The following is an 18,190-nucleotide window of genomic DNA, read 5'->3' on the forward strand; positions in this document are numbered from 1 at the left end:
CCTAGAGCACATGTCAAGAAACTTTTATACACTTTGTGATAACATAGGTCAGTGATGAGATTATTGTCTTTGTAACATGGTTTATTTATGGCAATCATTGCAGAATTGTTGATAGTTTTGATACAGTTTTTGTCAGTTCCAACGCAGTCTTCGTTAATTTTCGTGTGTTCATTGTCAGTTTCACTGTCTGCGCGGAAATCCATTGCTGTAGTAATAGGCACTAATCGCTCTTCCTGATAAGGACAATTACTGCAGCCCTGGCTATTAGCACTTTGTCATGAGTCTGCATCAAGCTGTTAGCATTTCTATAAGAGGTATTGGCTGGACCCTGACACTTCAGTGGGCAGTGTTCATTACTCAGGTGTATTCTCTCTCCCACCCGCCTTAAACTAATCAACTGGGTTGTGGGTGCATTGTGCTGGCATTCTGGTGGCCCCACCCAGTGTCTGTATCTGCTCTGCTGTTTCTCTCCATATTGTGATCCGGTGGCCATCTTGTGTGCCAAGTTGGCCAACTGTTGGTTCAGCGGCCATTCTGTGTATCTGTGTGCCCAGTGTCACCCTGCCCCTTGCCAGCTCCCTCTTCAGTAGTCATGACTGAAAAAGTATTAATTAGCCATACTCAATTTCCATTGAAAAGGTGAGGGCAAGCCCCTTACAATTTATCAACTGTATTGTCATGTTAGGCCATTGGTTAATAATCAACCACATTTCTGTGGTCTGGACTTGCACATAGAGGGTGAGGGTAGCAAATCAGATGGCTTTTTACAACAATCCATCAGTTATATAATCATTATTACTGATACGAGCTCTTTACTCATTAACTGTATTTAAATTTGCAAGCTGCTATGGTGAGATTTGAATACCTGCCCTGGATCACTAGTCTAGTGACGTAACTGCAAAGCTACATTCCCATATAGGGCTAGATAATGTATTTTAATAGTTTTATTTGAGGGATAAATATGGGCCAGGGCACTAGGGAGAACTCATCTGTTCTTATTCTTAAAAATGGTGCTGTGGGATTCTTTGCAGCAACTGAGAAGGCAGACAGACGCTTAATTTACCATCTTACCTGAAGGACAGCACCTCTGACCACGCTGTGCTCCCTCAGTATTGTAATGGAATTCCAGCCTTTGTGTGACAAATGATCACCAGAGGATGCATTGTAATATGGAGTGGGTCAACATGGAAGATCTGAGAGACCTCCTGGGTATAAATAGAGTCTAAACAGAGGATGTAGGAAAATAATTAATACAAAGTAATGCATCATAGGCCAGGGCAACAGTCAATGGGTACCAGAAGCCAGAGTGCTACACCAGCAAAAGTTCAAATGTTTTTGGAAGGGTACTTGAAATAACTGAATGAAATAAAACGTTGGAAGTTTGGATAAAGTTACACAATGGTAAATTAAGGAGTTCAGTGTCTTTCTTGAGCTCTCTGCAGATTTCATTACAAACTTTACTGTGAACAGGCTTGTTTAGGTAGTTTAATCTATTTTAAGCTTCTCTAGTGGTCTTCTTATTTGGATATTTGGCTGTGGATCCCCAAGTAGACTACTTATTACAAAACTACTCAACGTTATGAGAGTACACAGTGTTTATTTCTACGAAGGCATGGTGTGATGTACAGGTGGATTAAAGGCTGCATTGTGGAGTTAAGCCATAGGTCAGCCATGATCTAACTGAATGCCAGAGGAACTGAATGGGCACTCTGGTTCTTACATAGAAACTGCCCTTTATCATTTGCATTACTTGATCCAATATCAGCTTATTCCTGGACATGGAGACAATAGCTCCCTACTTGCCTTAAAAATGTCAACTGTTGTCATGGAGTCATAGAGATGTACAGCATGGAAACAGAACCTTCGGTCCAACCCGTCCATGCTGACCAGATATCCCAACCCAATCTAGTCCCACCTGCCAGATCCCGGCCCATATCCCTCCAAACCCTTCCTATTCATACACCAATCCAAATGCCTCTTAAATGTTGCAATTGTATCAGCCTCCACCACATCCTCTGGCAGCTCGTTCCATACATGTACCACCCTCTGCGTGAAAAAGTTGCCCCTTAGGTCTCTTTTATATCTTTCCCCTCTCACCCTAAATCTATGCCTTATAGTTCTGGACTCCCCAACCCCAGGGAAAAGACTTTGTCTATTTATCCTATCCATGCCCCTCATAATTTTGTAAACCTCTATAAGGTCACCCCTCAGCCTCTGACACTCCAGGGAAAACAGCCCCAGCCTGTTCAGCCTCTCCCTATAGCTCAAATCCTCCAACCCTGGCAACATCCTTGTAAATCTTTTCTGAACCCTTTCAAGTTTGACAACATCTTTCCAATAGGAAGGAGTCCAGAATTCAGAATTGCACACAATATTCCAACAGTGGCCTAACCAATGTCCTGTACAGCCGCAACATGACCTCCCATCTCCTGTACTCAATACTCTGACCAATAAAGGAAAGCATACCAAACGCCGCCTTCACTATCCTGTCTACCTGCGACTCCACTTTCAAGGAGCTATGAACCTACACTCCAACTGTTACTGCAGATAAGGCTTTAAATACTACTCCATTTCATTGATTGTGTTTTTGTTTCATTCTTGTTGGATCACTTAGTTAGATCATTGTCGCGGGGGATTTCCAGACAGCATTGGCTAATGGAGACCATTCCAGACCTTCTTTGAAACCATCACTATATACCATAGAAACCGAATGCCTCATTCCTCTTCCACCATTCAAACTGATCATGGTTGGGTTGTATTTCAATTCCATCTACCTGCCTTTGATCCAAATCCATTAATGACCAGATAGTTCAATCATTAATCCGTCATCAATGAGTCAATATATTGTAGATTTCTATGTGTTTCTGTGGAGAAATGTTTTGTGGATTACATTTTTAAATGACCACGTGTTCATTTTTTTGTCTTTCTTATTCTCCGATATTTCAAAATGTCAGAATTTGCAGATGACGTAAAATTTGAAAGTAGTGAACAATAAGGAGAAACGTTATAAACTTCACTCTAGAAGCCTGTGTCCTCTTGAACATACATGAGGGAGATGAAATTTCATGCAAAGTACGTAATTAAAGGTTATGGGGGAAAAGGCAGCAAAGTGCAGTTGAGGATTATAATGAATGGTGATTATGGTGTTTGAAGAAGGAGGGCAGGATGGCTACTTCTGCTCCTGTATCTTATTGTCTTATCACGGTCTTAACCTTGGAACTGAGGCTGCATTCGGCATTGATCTTTGAAAGTGACAGGATATAGTGAGAAAGTTGTTCATGAATGTTCACTTTGTAAACAGAGGTATTGAATACAAAAGCAGGAAACTTTAGCTAAACCTTTGTAAATCATGCTTTTGAAACAGCTAGAGTATTCCGCCCAGCCTGATTGCTACACTTCAGGAAGAATGTGAAAGGCTGCAGACCAGGGTTACATGAATCCAGAGATGATTTTAGCTGCAAGGTTAGATTGGAGAGGTTGTGGCTATTCTGCTCAGAGGAAAGGAAATTGAGGAGAGATTTAATGGAGAAGTATAAGATCCTGACAGATCTGGATATGGTACATAAGGTGAAGTTTCTGTTAGCTGCCGTTATAAGAACTACAAAACACAGATTTAAGGTTTTGAATAATGATGCAGTGGGAATGAGAGGAATGACCTTTTAACGCAGCCCATGGTAGGATCGGGATTTTGCTGCCCATGGCAGTGATTTGAAATGAAGACAATCAATGATTTCTAAAGAAAATTGGATGGACGCTTGAAGGAAATAAGCTTGCATGGAGACAGGGATAGAGTGGAAAGCTGGGACTAATTTGATTGTTTTATGGAGGGCAGGTACAGACTGATGGACTTCTTCCATAAATGGCTCTGCACAGGAGTGTGAAGTGTTAGATTTTGACAGGAAGAATGAGGAGAGAAGCAATATAAAATGTATGATACAATTAAAGTGAGTGCTATATCAGAGGGACCTGAGATTATATCTGTTCAAATTCTTGAATATGGCAGAGCAGCTCACAACAGACATATCAGATTCTAGGCTTTATTAAAAGAGGCATAGATTACAAAAGCAATTACATTATTGTGAACCTTTATAAAATATTGCTTCAAACTTAACTCGATGACAGGATGACTGGATGACATTTTGGGCAGCACAGTGGCTCAGTGGTTAGCACTGCTGCCTCATAGCAACAGGGACCTGGGTTCGATTCTCGCATTGGACAACTGTTTGTGCGGAGTTTGCACATTCTCCCCGTCTCTGCATGGGTTTCCTCCCACAATCCAAACAGGTTAGGTGAATTGGCTATGCTAAATTGCCCAAAGTGTTAGGTGCATTAGTCAGGGGTCTGGGTGGGTTACTCTTCGGAAGGTGGGTGTGGACTTGTTGGGCTGAAGGGCTTGTTTCCATACTGTAGGGAATCTAATCTAACTCAGGGCATCACATTTCAGGAAGAATGTGACCGAAGATGCTAAGAAGATTGATTCCAGGGATGAGAGCTTTCAGTTCCTTGAATTGGCTAAAGAAACTGGGACTGTTCTTTTTAAGAGAAGAGGGAGAGATATTTGATATAGATAGATATTCAAAATCCCGAGGAGTGTGAAATGAGTACATAGGGAGCAACTGTTCCCAGTCATGGAAGAGTCAAGAATCAGCAAACACCGATTCATTGTGGACGGTAATGAAAACCAAAGACCATGAAAAGTCTTTTCTGTGAAGTGTATGGTTAGGATCGGAATTCACTGCCTGAGAATGTGGTTTTGCAGAGTCAGAAGTGTCTGTCAAAAAGGAATTGGATAATTATTTGAAGAGAGAAAAGAAATGGTGATGATAGAAAGGTAGGGGAGTGGGATTGGCTGCATTGCTCTGGATGTGATGGATCGAATGACCTTCTTCAATACTGTAACCGTTACCTGTTATGCAACTGAAATTGCTAAACACTTTATTCAGCTTCAGGAAGTGGTGCCAGGGGATTAGGTACACATTATGTACACCAATTGCACAAGGGCTGGTGTTGGGAGTGAGTGTGCACAATATCCACACTTACTATTTGAGATCGGTATTGGGGACTGAGTAAACATTTTGCCCAGGGGGCTGATTTGAAACTTTAGGAAAGATAAAAACATGATTTTACCAGCAAATACATTAGTAAAATGGCTTTGATTGGGGAGATCTGGGAGGCTGCTATAACACTGCTTCAGTTTCACTGTAAAGGGACAATGCTATCAGATAGTTGGCAACAAGCCCAGCCTCAGATGCCTTGATGTGCAGGTGCAAAGAGGCTTTATGTAAATTATTTGCATGAAGCATGATTAGTATTCCTGGTAAGATGCAAATTCTTGAGTTATTTAGCTTTTTATTTTTTTAAAAAGGGTTTCATTTCCACATTTATGTAATGGAGCTGTTGGGTGAAGAGTTAGATTGGGCATTGCTTTTTAACTATTTAGCTTAATTTGCAGATGTTAGCTATTCCCATTACTGAAGGCATGCTCCCCTGTTCTTGTATAAAAGATTGAGAGTGAGATGGCGGAGAGCTGAGGGTGAGCTCTCTGTAAGGAGAAAAAGCCAACAGATGCTCCTGAACCACAAGCTTCCTTTCTGCTAGACTTTGAGGTAAAACAGCAGACTGGCCCCTCATGATGTTGTTGGAGCCCGATCTGTCTTCCTATGGGTGACCCTCTCAACCAATTGCTGGACTGCACGTGAATCTCCAGGAATTGAAGAACAATTTCCTGGGACACTACTCTCAGCAAATCTGGGAAAAAGATCATTAGTTTATCTAAGGAAGGATATTCCTCTGATGTATTTGATTTGGCTGAGGGAGTGGGGGGTGGTAGGGGTGGTGGCAGTGGGGGACAGTAAATTTTTCACTAAAGAGTCAGAATTATTCATGGGGTTTGCTTACACATGACGTTTGACCATTGATGGAAAAATGAAGGAAGGACAATTAGAATTTAGAGGTCATGCAATGAAATCTCTAGAGACATCTCAAACTCACTCGATTGGGTTCCTGTGGGAAGATGTTGGAACTTTGGCCAAGCAGTCTCACAGGTGGTTGTTTTCATTGTAGGGCTGTGCTAAAGTTCTTTAGGTTTATTGTCGGTGGTAACAGTCCCATCTTTTCAGCTACGATTCAAGTGAATGATGATATTTGCCATTCCCCACAATGACAAAAGTACTGGGTAATGGTCATCGCTGCAATATAATTGGTCAGGGAAGCTCCTGCTTTCCCTCACTCACTATAAGGGAATGGCTGTCAGCTTGCTGCTAATTTGCAAGAGAAACTTCAGCATTTGAATTCTGAGCCACTTTTTCCCCCAACTCCACTTCCACCCTCAACACTTTCCGTCTTCACAGTTCAAAATCTTAGCTATCAAGTTGAGTCCTCTGGGGTAACTGTTGCTGACCCAGTACTGGGGTCGACCATGGTTCAGGATGTAAGACTCTTGCCCATGAGTTTGATAGAAGCTCCTTGGATGCTGCCTGAACTGCTGATCTCTTCCATCACCACTAATCCAGAATCTGGTTTCCAGCATCTGCAGTCATTGTTTTTACCTCGTTGAGAATTCAATCCTTACGTCGAGATTTAGCACAAAATACAAGTTGATGGTCTAGTGAGGGAGTGTCACATTGTCAAAGGAGCCATTTATTTTAGATGAACTTGCATACATTTGATATAATGGTACATTTAACATCACAGAAATAGGTCATTGAGCCCAATGACTGTATGCCAGTGTTTATGGTTTACAGAGCTCCCTCCCACCCCATACCTTTCTCTAGCTATCAGCTTTCCCCTGAATGATTTTGATGTTATTAGTTATTATCAAATGTTAAACTGAGGCCCCATCAGTTTCTCAGATGATTCAAAGATTTAGTGGCACTATTTTGAGGAATGGGATGTTCTCCCTTGCAGCTTGGTTAATATTTATCTCTCATCCAACATCACTCAAAATGGATTATCAGGTCATATATCTCATTGCCATTTGTGAGTAATTGCTGTGTGCAAATTAACTGTTCTGTTTCTCACATTAAAACAGCCACTGTATTTCAGAACTACCTCACACAGAAATCTGTGGTTTATTGAGGTCATGAGGAGACTATGTATGTGTAAGTCTTTTCCATTATACACTGAAGATCATCAATGGTTGTTACTAAGTTGCAGTGGTACGTGATTGAAGACTATGAGATTGAGTCGATTGGATGTGGGCCAGGTTGTATTTATTGCCTGTCCCTGTACATGTGTCTGTGGGGAGTGGTACTGGAATCACATGCAGGCTTGCCTGGGCAGTGGTGATGACCTCCCAACACTGATGAACATTAGTGAACCCATTATGTTGTCACAGCTTTTCTTTTTAAAAGATTCCAGTGGAAACTCTCAAACAAGTAGAATTACTCAGTTTTGCAACCACAACCACTTCATTACCTCACTAATATTATGTTTCTTCAATCAAGGGTTGAATCTGGTTCTTTAACCAGAGGTCCAGGTCTTCAACATACACTTCTCTCCCATGCCACTCTAATAATTAGATTTTTGGACTGTTCCTACTGATGCCAGCCATCCTTAAAATATGGCACAGCACCTTAGCAAGCATAAACAGGCAGCTCTCCTCATCACCGCCACACACCGTCCTGTGCCCAAAGTCAAAGGGAACAATAACAGAATCAGTGTGAGGTCCTTGGCTCACACTCTTCCCCACAATTCAAAGACATATTTACTTTATGTCTGAAAAGCAGAAGACCATTCTGATCACTCTGACCCAGAAAATAGCAAAACCAACAGTGAAAATCTGTAAAATAAAATCCACTAAAACTGAAAAATGAATATGCTGGAACTCCAATTTGAGGTACACAAGATGGATGCTAGCCTGTTTAACTCAAGTTCAGCAGGTAACAGGGAAGGTAAAAGAACTGCTGGCCTTTATGTCAAAGGCAATGGAGTCTTTTAAAAAAAAGAGAAGTAAAGCAAAATAGTGAGGATGCTGCAAATCTTAAATAAAAACAGAAAACGCTGAAGAAACTCAGCAGGTCAGGCAGCATCTGTGGAGACAGAAACAGAGTTAACGTTTCAAGTCCAATATGACCCTTCTCCTGTGTGAGGCCTGCTGAGTATCTCCAGCACTTTTACAAAAATAAGGAGCTCCTCTAAAACTGTAAATGTTACTAGTTAGACAACAACTGGAATACAGTGAACAGTTCTGGTCCCATATTCAAGAAAATATATTGAATGCAATGGGTTGATCCTGGGTATGGTGGGATTATGAGGAGAGGTTGAGTAGGTTAGGCCTGTAATCATTGGAGTTTAGAAGAATGAGAGCTCATCTATTGAAACATAAAATTGTTAGGGGGCTTGACGAGAGTAGATTCAGAGAGAAGAGTGTAGAACAGAGGGTGTAATTTCAGAATAAGGGGTTGCCCATTTAAGATTTTTTTAAAATTGGAGGTATTTCTTCTTTCAGGGGCTAGTGAATCTGTGGAATTCTTGACCACAGAGTACTTTAGAGGCTGGGCATTAAGTATACTCAAGGCTGAGAATGACAGAATTTTAATCAGTAAGGGAGATGAGGGCTCCGGGGAAGATAGGAAAGTGGAGTTGCGAATTATCAGATCAGCCACGATCGCATCAAATGGCGGAGCAGGTTCGATGGGCTGAATGGCCTGCTTCTGCTTCTACGTTTTAGAGTCTTACAGTATGTGTTACAGTTTTATTGTCTTTTTCTTGCTTCTCTTCATCGTAGGTCACTGAGATTTAAGTTACTCTGTACATCTCAGCTTACACACCAATGATACTGATACATACATATCAAATATTTATGTCATAATACTTAACTGTCCTAGTAAAAAACATTTGAACTTGCAAAGATAAAACTTGGTCAACATGGATATGATGGACTAAAGGGCATGTTTCTGTGCTGTATGACTCTACAACTATAACACATCTGTCGGACAGCCATACTGAAAGTAACTCCACAGGAGAAAATGCTGAGGTGGTGGTTTCAGTGGAGAACTAGCTCAAAAGGCACAATGGGCAGAATTGCCTGTGCTTATTTTTAAATGTTACCTTAATATTACATTATTTTATGTAAAAATGTTGTAAATTCATCATTCTTGGAAGCTGCTACAATTTTGTGACTCAAAGGAACAGATTTTCAAAGTATATTATTTAGAAAGAACGCCCAATTTTACATATAACTGGCTACCTCTGTACCAGGTAGCTAATTAGTTTTGTACCCAGCAGTGTATTGAAATTGTACGGAGGTGATGAGAACAATTTCTCTGCCTTTTATTAGGCGTGAATTGGGGGTGAGCTACAACTTGGCTAACCTTTCAGAATACCTATCTGCTCCACTGACTGACACTGAAGGTCAGAAGTCACACAACACCAGGTTATTGTCCAACTGGTTTATTTGAAATCACAAGCTTTTGGAACATCAGGTGGAGTGACCCTGAAATTCAGCAGCCCAAAAATGGAATCTGGAATTCTAAAATGATGCCTGACCGTGAATCAAACAGGTTGTAAAACTGCATCACATCAAAGTACACAGCTGACATAGACCTGATTCTACAACTCTAGTGGAACATTCTCATCTCTATCCATTATGTAGGAATGTTGATCCAATCATAACGTTTCCCAGCTAATTCAAAGACTCACTTGAATTTATTTAAGAAATGAGCCCTCCAGCACTGAGTTGAAAGCAGATTTGTTGTATCCAAGATGGTGAGTTTGCAGCTGTTTCTTCATAGGGCAGTGGGAACAGTATTTGAAGGTGAGATTGGAGGGAGGAATGTAAAACATCTATTCTCTTTTCCTCACTGACTCTCACACTCTCAAATATTAAATACTGGCTACAAAGAAAGCAAAGTTTATATACAGGCAGCACGATTCCCTCTGGAGCTCAGCCCACAGATTCAAACTATTCCATAATTCACAACAGGCTCTGGAAATGCATTTTGGGACGTGCCTGTTTGGATGTTTTCAAGCCCAAGACATTTACCACACAGAAACATAAACAGGCTGTTTGTGAAGAATCAGCCAGTCTCTAAGGACTTGCTGAGGCTGTAACTGCCTTGGCACTTGGTTCACAGGAGTCATGGTAGAATATCCTTGAGTCAGTGCTCATTAACCCTTACAATGCTGATTTCCCTTTGCAGAATGCAAAATGCTCTCTGAATTTCTAATGCTAAAATGCTATAAATGGTCATTGCCTGACCTGCTGAGTTAGCTAGGTTGATGGTAAATAAGTTAAAATTGAAACCTGTACACTCAGAATGCAGAAGGAAATAAAACCTCAGGATTACTGTGACTGATGGTAAACCAGTGACTTGTGCATATGGGGAGAACTGAACCCAGCCATGAATTCTCTCACTGTCACTGTCTTTTAGCCAGCACAATTACAGCAGATGTTTTAATATTAATCAGAAGAATAAAGATAGCAGTTAACACAGATGTAAAAAATGCAGATGCTGACAATCTGAAATTAAATCAGAAAATGCTGGAGGCATTCAGCAGATCAGACAGTATCTGTGGTGTGAGAGCCCAGTGACCTTTCATCAGATCATCGATCTGAAACATTGATTACGTTTCTTTCTCCACAGTGCGGTAACGTTTTGTGAAGTTTATTCTTTCATGGGGAATGTGTATTACTAGCTAGGCCACCATTTGTTGCTCATCCCTAACTGCCCCTGAAGTTGGTGGTGAGCTACCTTCTTGAACTGCTGCTGCCTAAGTGATCTAGGTACACCGATAGTACTGCGGGAAGGCAGTTTCAGGATTTTGACCTAGCGACAGTGAGGTAAAGGTGATATAGTTCAAAGCCAGAATCACAGAAGGTGCAGTAACAAGCCATTTGGCCCATTATATCTACATTACTCTCCAACTGAGCAATTTAGAGGCATTCACCTGCCTTTTCTTTTACCCTTGCACATTTTTTTGTTTAAGTAATCATCTGGGTTCCTCTTGAATATCTCGTTGAACCCACCTCCACCACACGTACCGGCAGTATATACCAGACCCAAACCATGTCTTGCGTGATAATTTTCTTTTCTCACAAGTTCAGCATAGCCTCAGGAGGTGTGGGGATGGGGAGGTATGTGACTTGGAGGAGAACTTGCAGTTGGCAATGTGTCTACTGCCCTTGCCCCTCTACCTGGTTAGAGTTCATACATTTGGAAGGTGCTGCTGATGGAACCTTGGTAAGTTAATGCAGTGCATCCCCTGTATAGTACACACTGCTGCCATAGGCAGGGAGAGAGGGAGTGAATGTTTCAGTTGGTGGATGGGTGCAGATCAAATGGATTGCTTGGTCCTGCATGATGCTGAGCTTCTTGAGTATTCAAATAGCTGTTTGATAATACAGAACTTGAGTATTGCTGAAATAGGGCACACCTTTGTCAAACCTTTTTTGTCTTGGACAATTCACAAAGAGACCATTTCAAAGGGAAAGCAACTCCTTTTATGCGGCATAAGAGGAGAGTTCTGATTGGTTGGCAAGTGGACGTTGGTTAGAGACACTGCCATGAAGACAATTTAAACAAGGCAGGTTGACTCTGATTGGTCAGAACATTGGCCTGAGAAATGAAGCAGTGAATGACATTACTGATCTTGTTTAGTTGAAACAGGCACAGTACGTTTACATCTTCTTTCTGTCTGATGAGAACAGGGCCCTATGTACTGACTAAAAATGTAGTACCTGTGAGTGCACCTCATTGCTGTGTGACTGAGGTCTTAGTTTGTTTTAAATTTGCTACCCCTTATCCTCAGAGTTGAGGAGAAACGAACCCCCCCCCACCCCAAAAAAAAGGGTTGTGAATCCATGGAATTCGCTACACAAAAGTGGGGTGGATGCTGGGACAGTGGGTAAATTTAAGCAAGAGTTGGACAGATTTTTAATTGGTAATAGGAAGGGATATGAGGAGTAGGCAGAAAAATGGGGGTGAAGAGCATATCAGCTATGACTGAATGGCCTAATTCTGCTCCTATATGTTATGAGCATGAGCCTTTGTATACGCAGCATTACCCAGTGAATGTTGTTGAAGTGCAGAATTATGGGTAATGTTGGATACTGTGATGCAGGTTGTGCAAGCTCAGGTGGTTGGTGTGGTCAGAACCTTGCTTGCTACAACGTCAAAGGGATCTATGATGTGGGTACAATCTGCCTGTATTTGGGACATAATTGCTAGGTACGTCAGCCGTAACTTCATAAACCACACTACTCACTCGTGTGCTGGGCAGAAAGGTCTTCCTGGTTTGTCGGCAATATCCCAGTAATGGCGAGTACCGCTTGCATTGCTACTGCATAGTAGCAGTGTTAAACAGCTAGCTTTCCCTGTTGCTCAAATATTTGAATCCGAAATAGAATTGACACTTGAGTGGAAAGAGTGTATGGCTGCTTTAGGGCCTTTCATGAATTTGTGCAGTATAGAACTGCAGAATCTCTACGTTGCAAAAGCAGACCATTCAGCCCATCAAGTCCACACTAACCCTGTGAAGAGCAACCCACCCAGATCAACACCCCCCCCCCCCCCCCAACCCCCCCATCCCTGCAGTCCCCGTGACTAATCTATCTACAGATCCCTGGATGCTATGGACAATTTTACATGGTCAATCCACCCAAACTGCAAATTTTTGAGAGTGTGGGAGGATGTGGTTGAAGATCTGGAGGGAGAACTGTTTTTGGAGGCTGTGGAGTTGTTGTAGGTAGTGGTTGTCCGTTTGATTCAAGTTGAGATGGTTTGAACATAGTCTGGAGTTCATGGGGGATAAGTTGGTTTCATTGGCAGATACTGAGGGAGGAAATGGGAGCAGCTGGCAGAAACCCACACAGACAGTCACTAGAAGGTGGAATCAAATCCAAATCCTTGGTGCTGAGAGACAGCAGTGCTAACCACTGAGCCACCATGTTGCCCAGGTGACAAATGGAATGCAGTGGTTCTAGAAGGCAGCTCATGACCACTTTCTCAAGACAACTGGGGACTACCAATAAATGCCAGAGATGCCCAGATACCGTGAGTGAATAAAAACACTGCTAAATTGTTGCCAAACTAGAATATCAGTAATATTGCCAGGATGCTAACCAGACCTACAGCTTTTGCAGGAGCCAGTACTTACAGCCATTTCTGATGTCACACTGAATGAATCAAATGGTTGAAGGTTAGAATCTGTGATGCAGGGAACCTCAGAAGAATGCCTAGATGGATCATCCACTTGGCACTTTGTTGAAGAGAGCTGCAACTTCTTCAGCTTTGTCTTTTGTGTTGATGGACTGTGCACCCCCATCAGTGGGAGCCTCCTCAGCTGGATAGTAGAAGGACTGCAGAGCTTCAATCCAGTCTATTTGTAGAATTGATAGTGTGGTGCTGGAAAAACACAGCAGGTCAGGCAGCATCTGAGGAGTAGGCGAGTTGATGTTTACAGCATTAGCTCCATCATTTCTGATGAAGAGCTTATGAGTTTGGAAGGTGCTGTTGGAGGAGCCTTGGTGAGTCGTGACAGTTCACCTTGTAGATATACATATTGCTGCCACTGTTTTGATGATGAATACAGTGGAAGGTGTGACAATCAACTGGCCGCTTTGTTCTGGATGATGTCAGAGTTCTCAAGTGTTCTTAGATCTGCACTCATCCAGGTATATGGGGAGTATTCCATCCCAATCAGATTGTGCCTTCTAAATAGTGGATAGCTTTGAGGGTTTATAGCTGCAAAATTCCTAGACTCTACATGGTGGCAGTGTCACACAACAAGATGAAGAGTACTATCGACACCAATACGGAACTTCATCTCTACAAGATGTGATGGCCGCTTCAACTGACACTGTCATGGACAAATGTACCTGGTATACTGGTGACGATGAGGTCAATTAGACTTTTCTCTCCAGTGTTTTTCTCACAACCTCCTGAAGTCTTTGGGATTCGATCAAGTCAATCAGTAGTGTACTATTGAATCAATCTGGGTGATGGATATTGAAGTCTCAACTCAGAATACATCCTGTGCCCGAACCATCCTTGGTGCTTCTTTCAAATGGTCTGACTCAACCACTTCAGCAGGCAGAGAGTTCCAGGCTCCCACCTCGTACTAGGTGAAACATTATTAATCAAATCTCCTGTTAGCTTTCTGTCACTTACCTTGAAATCTTTGTCCCTCATTATTAATAGAGGTCAATGTAAAAACAATGCCATACTATCCAACCTATCTGTACCCCTCATAATCTTAAACATGTCCATCAGATCACCTCTAAGCTTTGCTACTCTAAGGAAAACAACCAGTCAATCCAATCTTTTGGTGATGTAGTGGGAATGTCACTGGACTAACACTCCAGAACGGCCAATGTTCTGGCAACATGGATTTGAATCCACCTTCACAGATGGTGAGATTTGAAATCAATTAAAATTCTGGAATTAAAGCTAATGATCACCATGTACAGTGTAATCACTGTTCATTGTTGTAAAAACCCATCTGGTTCACTAATGTGCCTTAGGGAAGGAAATCTGCCATCCTGACACATGACTCCACAGCAATGTAGTTGACTCTTACTTGCCCTCTGGCAGCATGACCAATAAATGGTGGTCAAGGCAGTGATGTCCAAAGTCCCATAAATGAATAAAAACAAAACTCAGAACCTCCAGCTCAGGTAGTATCCTTGTAAATCTCCTCTGCATGCACTCTTGTGCAATTGCAAATCTATTTGGTTCCTTTCTCACTTTACTGTAGTCGTTTGGTACGAATGAATAGACAGTTTCAGAGCAACATTACTAAAATGAGTTTTAAGTTCCAGATTTTTCAGCTTACTAACCAATTAAATTAATTAACTGAATTTAAATCCCATTGTGGATTATTAGTCAGGCAACATTACCACATTTCCAACCATCACAGTTCATCCCAGTTGAATTCCAGAGAATCCCTACCATGCAGAAAAAGGCCATTCAGCCCATTAGGTCTTCACCTATCCTCCTAGACTCACCCCATATCTCTGCATGTTACCATGACTAATCCACCTAGCCTACACATCCATAGACGCTATGGGGCAATTTGGCATGGCCAACCTAATTGGACTGCGAGAGGAAATCCAGAGAGACATGGGGACAAGGTGCAAACACCACATGGACAGTTACCCAAGACTGCAATCGAACCTGGGTCCCTGGCACGGACAGGCAGCAGTGCTAACCATTATGCCACCCATTTATCAGATATTGATCAGGAGCAGAAGCCTGAATGGGCATCAAGTCTAATTGTGACACTTTATCACTCTGTTAGGTGGATCAACGCTTCCTGGTTTATAAATAAAAGAGTACGGTTTGGAGGGAGTAAGGCTGCTGGCATAAACCTAATTTTGCCACTTAATTCAGATGGTCACCGGGTCTAACTGACCTTTTGAGTACTGTTTGCCTGCAGTAACTGATACTCCGTCTATAATCTGATCTGTTATTTATGTTTCAGATGCAGAGAGGCTGTTATTAGGAAACTGAACTTCATACAAATATTTCAGCTTCTTACCTCAGTGCTTCTCAGGACAAGACAAAAATATGGTACGTATCCCTCTCAAATGGGAGGTGATGTAAGTATCTGTTGCTCCCTGGTTAAGGAACAAGTGTGACCATGTGCCCTTCCTCAGTTGGACAGCGAGTCGGACTATATATCCTCTCTGATTATAGGGCTGTCCCTGTCAGGTGAGTGTGGAAGTTTGTGTCCCACCTCAGAGAAAGGATTGTCATGTCGAGAGTCAAAGGGCTCTTTAGGAGGAAATTGCAAAGCATATGACTCAGATTGCTAAAGGTGCAGCTGCCCGTGATTGGATAAGGTTTGTGAAGAAGCAAAGGTCAGAGGAACGGAGTTCAGGGAGGCTTTTCGAACTGAAGGAAAGTGCAGGTGTGGAAAGGCATGGGAATTTGAAATTAGGAAGTACTGATGGACTGGCAATCAACGAAAGTATGAGAGACCTGGTTTGGATTGGATGTAGGTAGCAAGAAGTTTGGATCAGCAGAAGCTCAGAGAGAATGAAAGGTGAGAGAGTTGCCAGATGAGTCAGGTGGAGTTGGATTTGTTAAAGAGGTGAATGATGATGTCAGTGGTTGGTGGGCTCTGTTTCAAAAGGTGAAAGTACACACGATGAAATGTATGAGACTGATGGTTCAGCTCAAGCATTCAGTAGCGGATTATTACCAAGTCTTAAAATGAGGGAAGGGAGGGACACTGAATTAGCAACAAGAGTACGTACTTTCTAGCACTGGCAGGAATTAAAGAGGAGCAAGAAACAGTCTCATTAACTACATCAAAGACTCTTGAAAAATCATAGAGGGATAGTGCATGTGGTCAGAGTAATTGAGGACATCATTTCTAATTCAGTTGCAGCTATTTCAGTCCTGTGGCAGAATGGAACATGAGTTGATATCGGAGCTTTAAGATCTGCTGAATATCCTGGGCCATTCTCACTGAAACACTGATTTTTAAAGGGGCTTGAGAGGGTAAATGCTGAGAGGAATTTCCCCTCATGGAAGATTGAAGACCAAAACAAGGAGGAATTTCTTCTTCCAGAGGGCGGAGTCTCTTTGAAACTCCTTACCACAGGGAGCTGTGAGGCAGCGTCCTTATGTATAGTTAAGGCTAAGATAGATTTTTGATCAGTTGGGAAATCAAGTGTTTTAGGAAGAGGGGAAGGAAAGTGGATGTGAGGAATTGTCAGATCAGTCATGATCCTACTGAATGGCGAGCAGGCTTGCGTGACTGAATAATCTGCTCCAATTCCTATTTCTTATGGTCTAAGATCAATGAAGCAAAATTCTGAAGCTGATGCAGCCAAGTTGAACTTAGTGAAGACATCATATGGGGAGATGGTGGTAAAGTGGAAATGGTACTAAGATTAGTAATCCAGAGGCCTGGGCTAGTGCTGTAGAACATGGTTGCAAACATGACTAACGTATGAAGAAAGACTTGATTGACTGGGCTTGGTAGTCACTTTAATTTGGAAGAATGGGGAGGGGGGGTTGAAATCCCATAGATACGTATAAAACCCTGACGGGACTGGACAGGCTAGATGTGGGAAGCCTGGAACTACACAGTCTAAGAATGAGGGATAAACCATTCAGCACTGAGATGAGGAAGAATTTCTTCACTCAGAGTGGTGAACCTGTGGAACTCTCTCCCACAGGAAGTTGTTAGGCCAGTTATTAGTTAGATTCAGGTGGGAGCTGGACATGACCCTTGCAGCTAAATGGATTAAGGGGTATGGGGAAAGGACGGGAATGGGATACTGAGATTGCATGATCAGCCATGATCATATTGAATGGTGGGGCAGGCTCGAAGGGCCAAATGGCCTACTCCTGCAACTATTTTCTACATTTCTATAGTTTCAAAACAAACCTCAGAAGCTAGTGATATTTAGAATTCAATGAATAATTCTGGATATAAAGTGCAGCTCAGTAATGGTGGCAGTGAAACTGGCATCAATTGTTGTTAAAAGCTATCTGGTTTACTCATTCCCTTTAAGACAGGAAATCTGCTATCCTAAGCTAGCCTGACCAACATGTGACTTGAAATCCACAGCAATGGGATTGTCTTTTAATTGCCCTCTGAAATGGCTTAGAAAGCCGTACAATTCAAGGGTAAAGAGAGGTGTCAAAGTCTCACAGGCTTTTGAAGCACTGCACCTTTGTCAGGTGAAGTGGAGGGAAAAGCACATGCACAAAATTTATATATGTGCTTCCCTGCACCTCACCACCCGAAGGAACAGCGCTCCGAAAGCCTGTGATTTAAAATAAGGCTGTTGGACTATAACCTAGGATTGTGTGACTTTTAACTTTGATCACCCGAGTCCAACATCGGCACCTCCACATTGAAAAGAGATGTGACAGCAGGGTCAGTTACTTCAGTTGGCTGAACAGCTGATTTGCAATGCAGAGTGGTCATGGTTTTGTTAAGGGTAGATCATGTCTGACCAACTTGACAGAATGTTTTGAAGTGACGGACTGATGCGGAGATGAAAATAATGCTTTTGTAGCCTACTTGGATTTTAGCAAGGCTTTTGATTAGATCCCGCATGACAGACTGATAGCTAAGGTAAGAGCCCATGGGATCCAAGGAAACTTGGAAAGTTTGATCACAATTGGCGGACTGGCAAAGGATGGTGGTTGATGGGTGTTTTTCCAATTGGAAGCCTGTGTCCAGTGAGGTACCAAAGGAGTCAGTGTTGGGGTTCTTGCTGTTTGTG

The 18,190-nt window shown here is 42.2% G+C and overlaps 1 protein-coding gene across 1 annotated transcript in view; it reads left to right on the top strand.

The window, feature by feature from the left end:
- limd2 (LIM domain containing 2) overlaps positions 1-18,190 on the top strand; it is a 71,427-nt gene that overhangs the window by 21,674 nt on the left and 31,563 nt on the right. The window contains exon 2 of the mRNA XM_072561045.1: positions 15,424-15,512. Within this exon, the coding sequence (XP_072417146.1) occupies positions 15,510-15,512 (3 nt within the window). The 5' untranslated portion in view covers positions 15,424-15,509. The remainder of the gene's footprint in view (positions 1-15,423; positions 15,513-18,190) is intronic.

The sequence above is a fragment of the Chiloscyllium punctatum genome, chromosome 42 (assembly GCF_047496795.1).
Source record: "Chiloscyllium punctatum isolate Juve2018m chromosome 42, sChiPun1.3, whole genome shotgun sequence".
In the NCBI taxonomy this organism is placed as follows: Eukaryota; Metazoa; Chordata; class Chondrichthyes; order Orectolobiformes; family Hemiscylliidae; genus Chiloscyllium; species Chiloscyllium punctatum.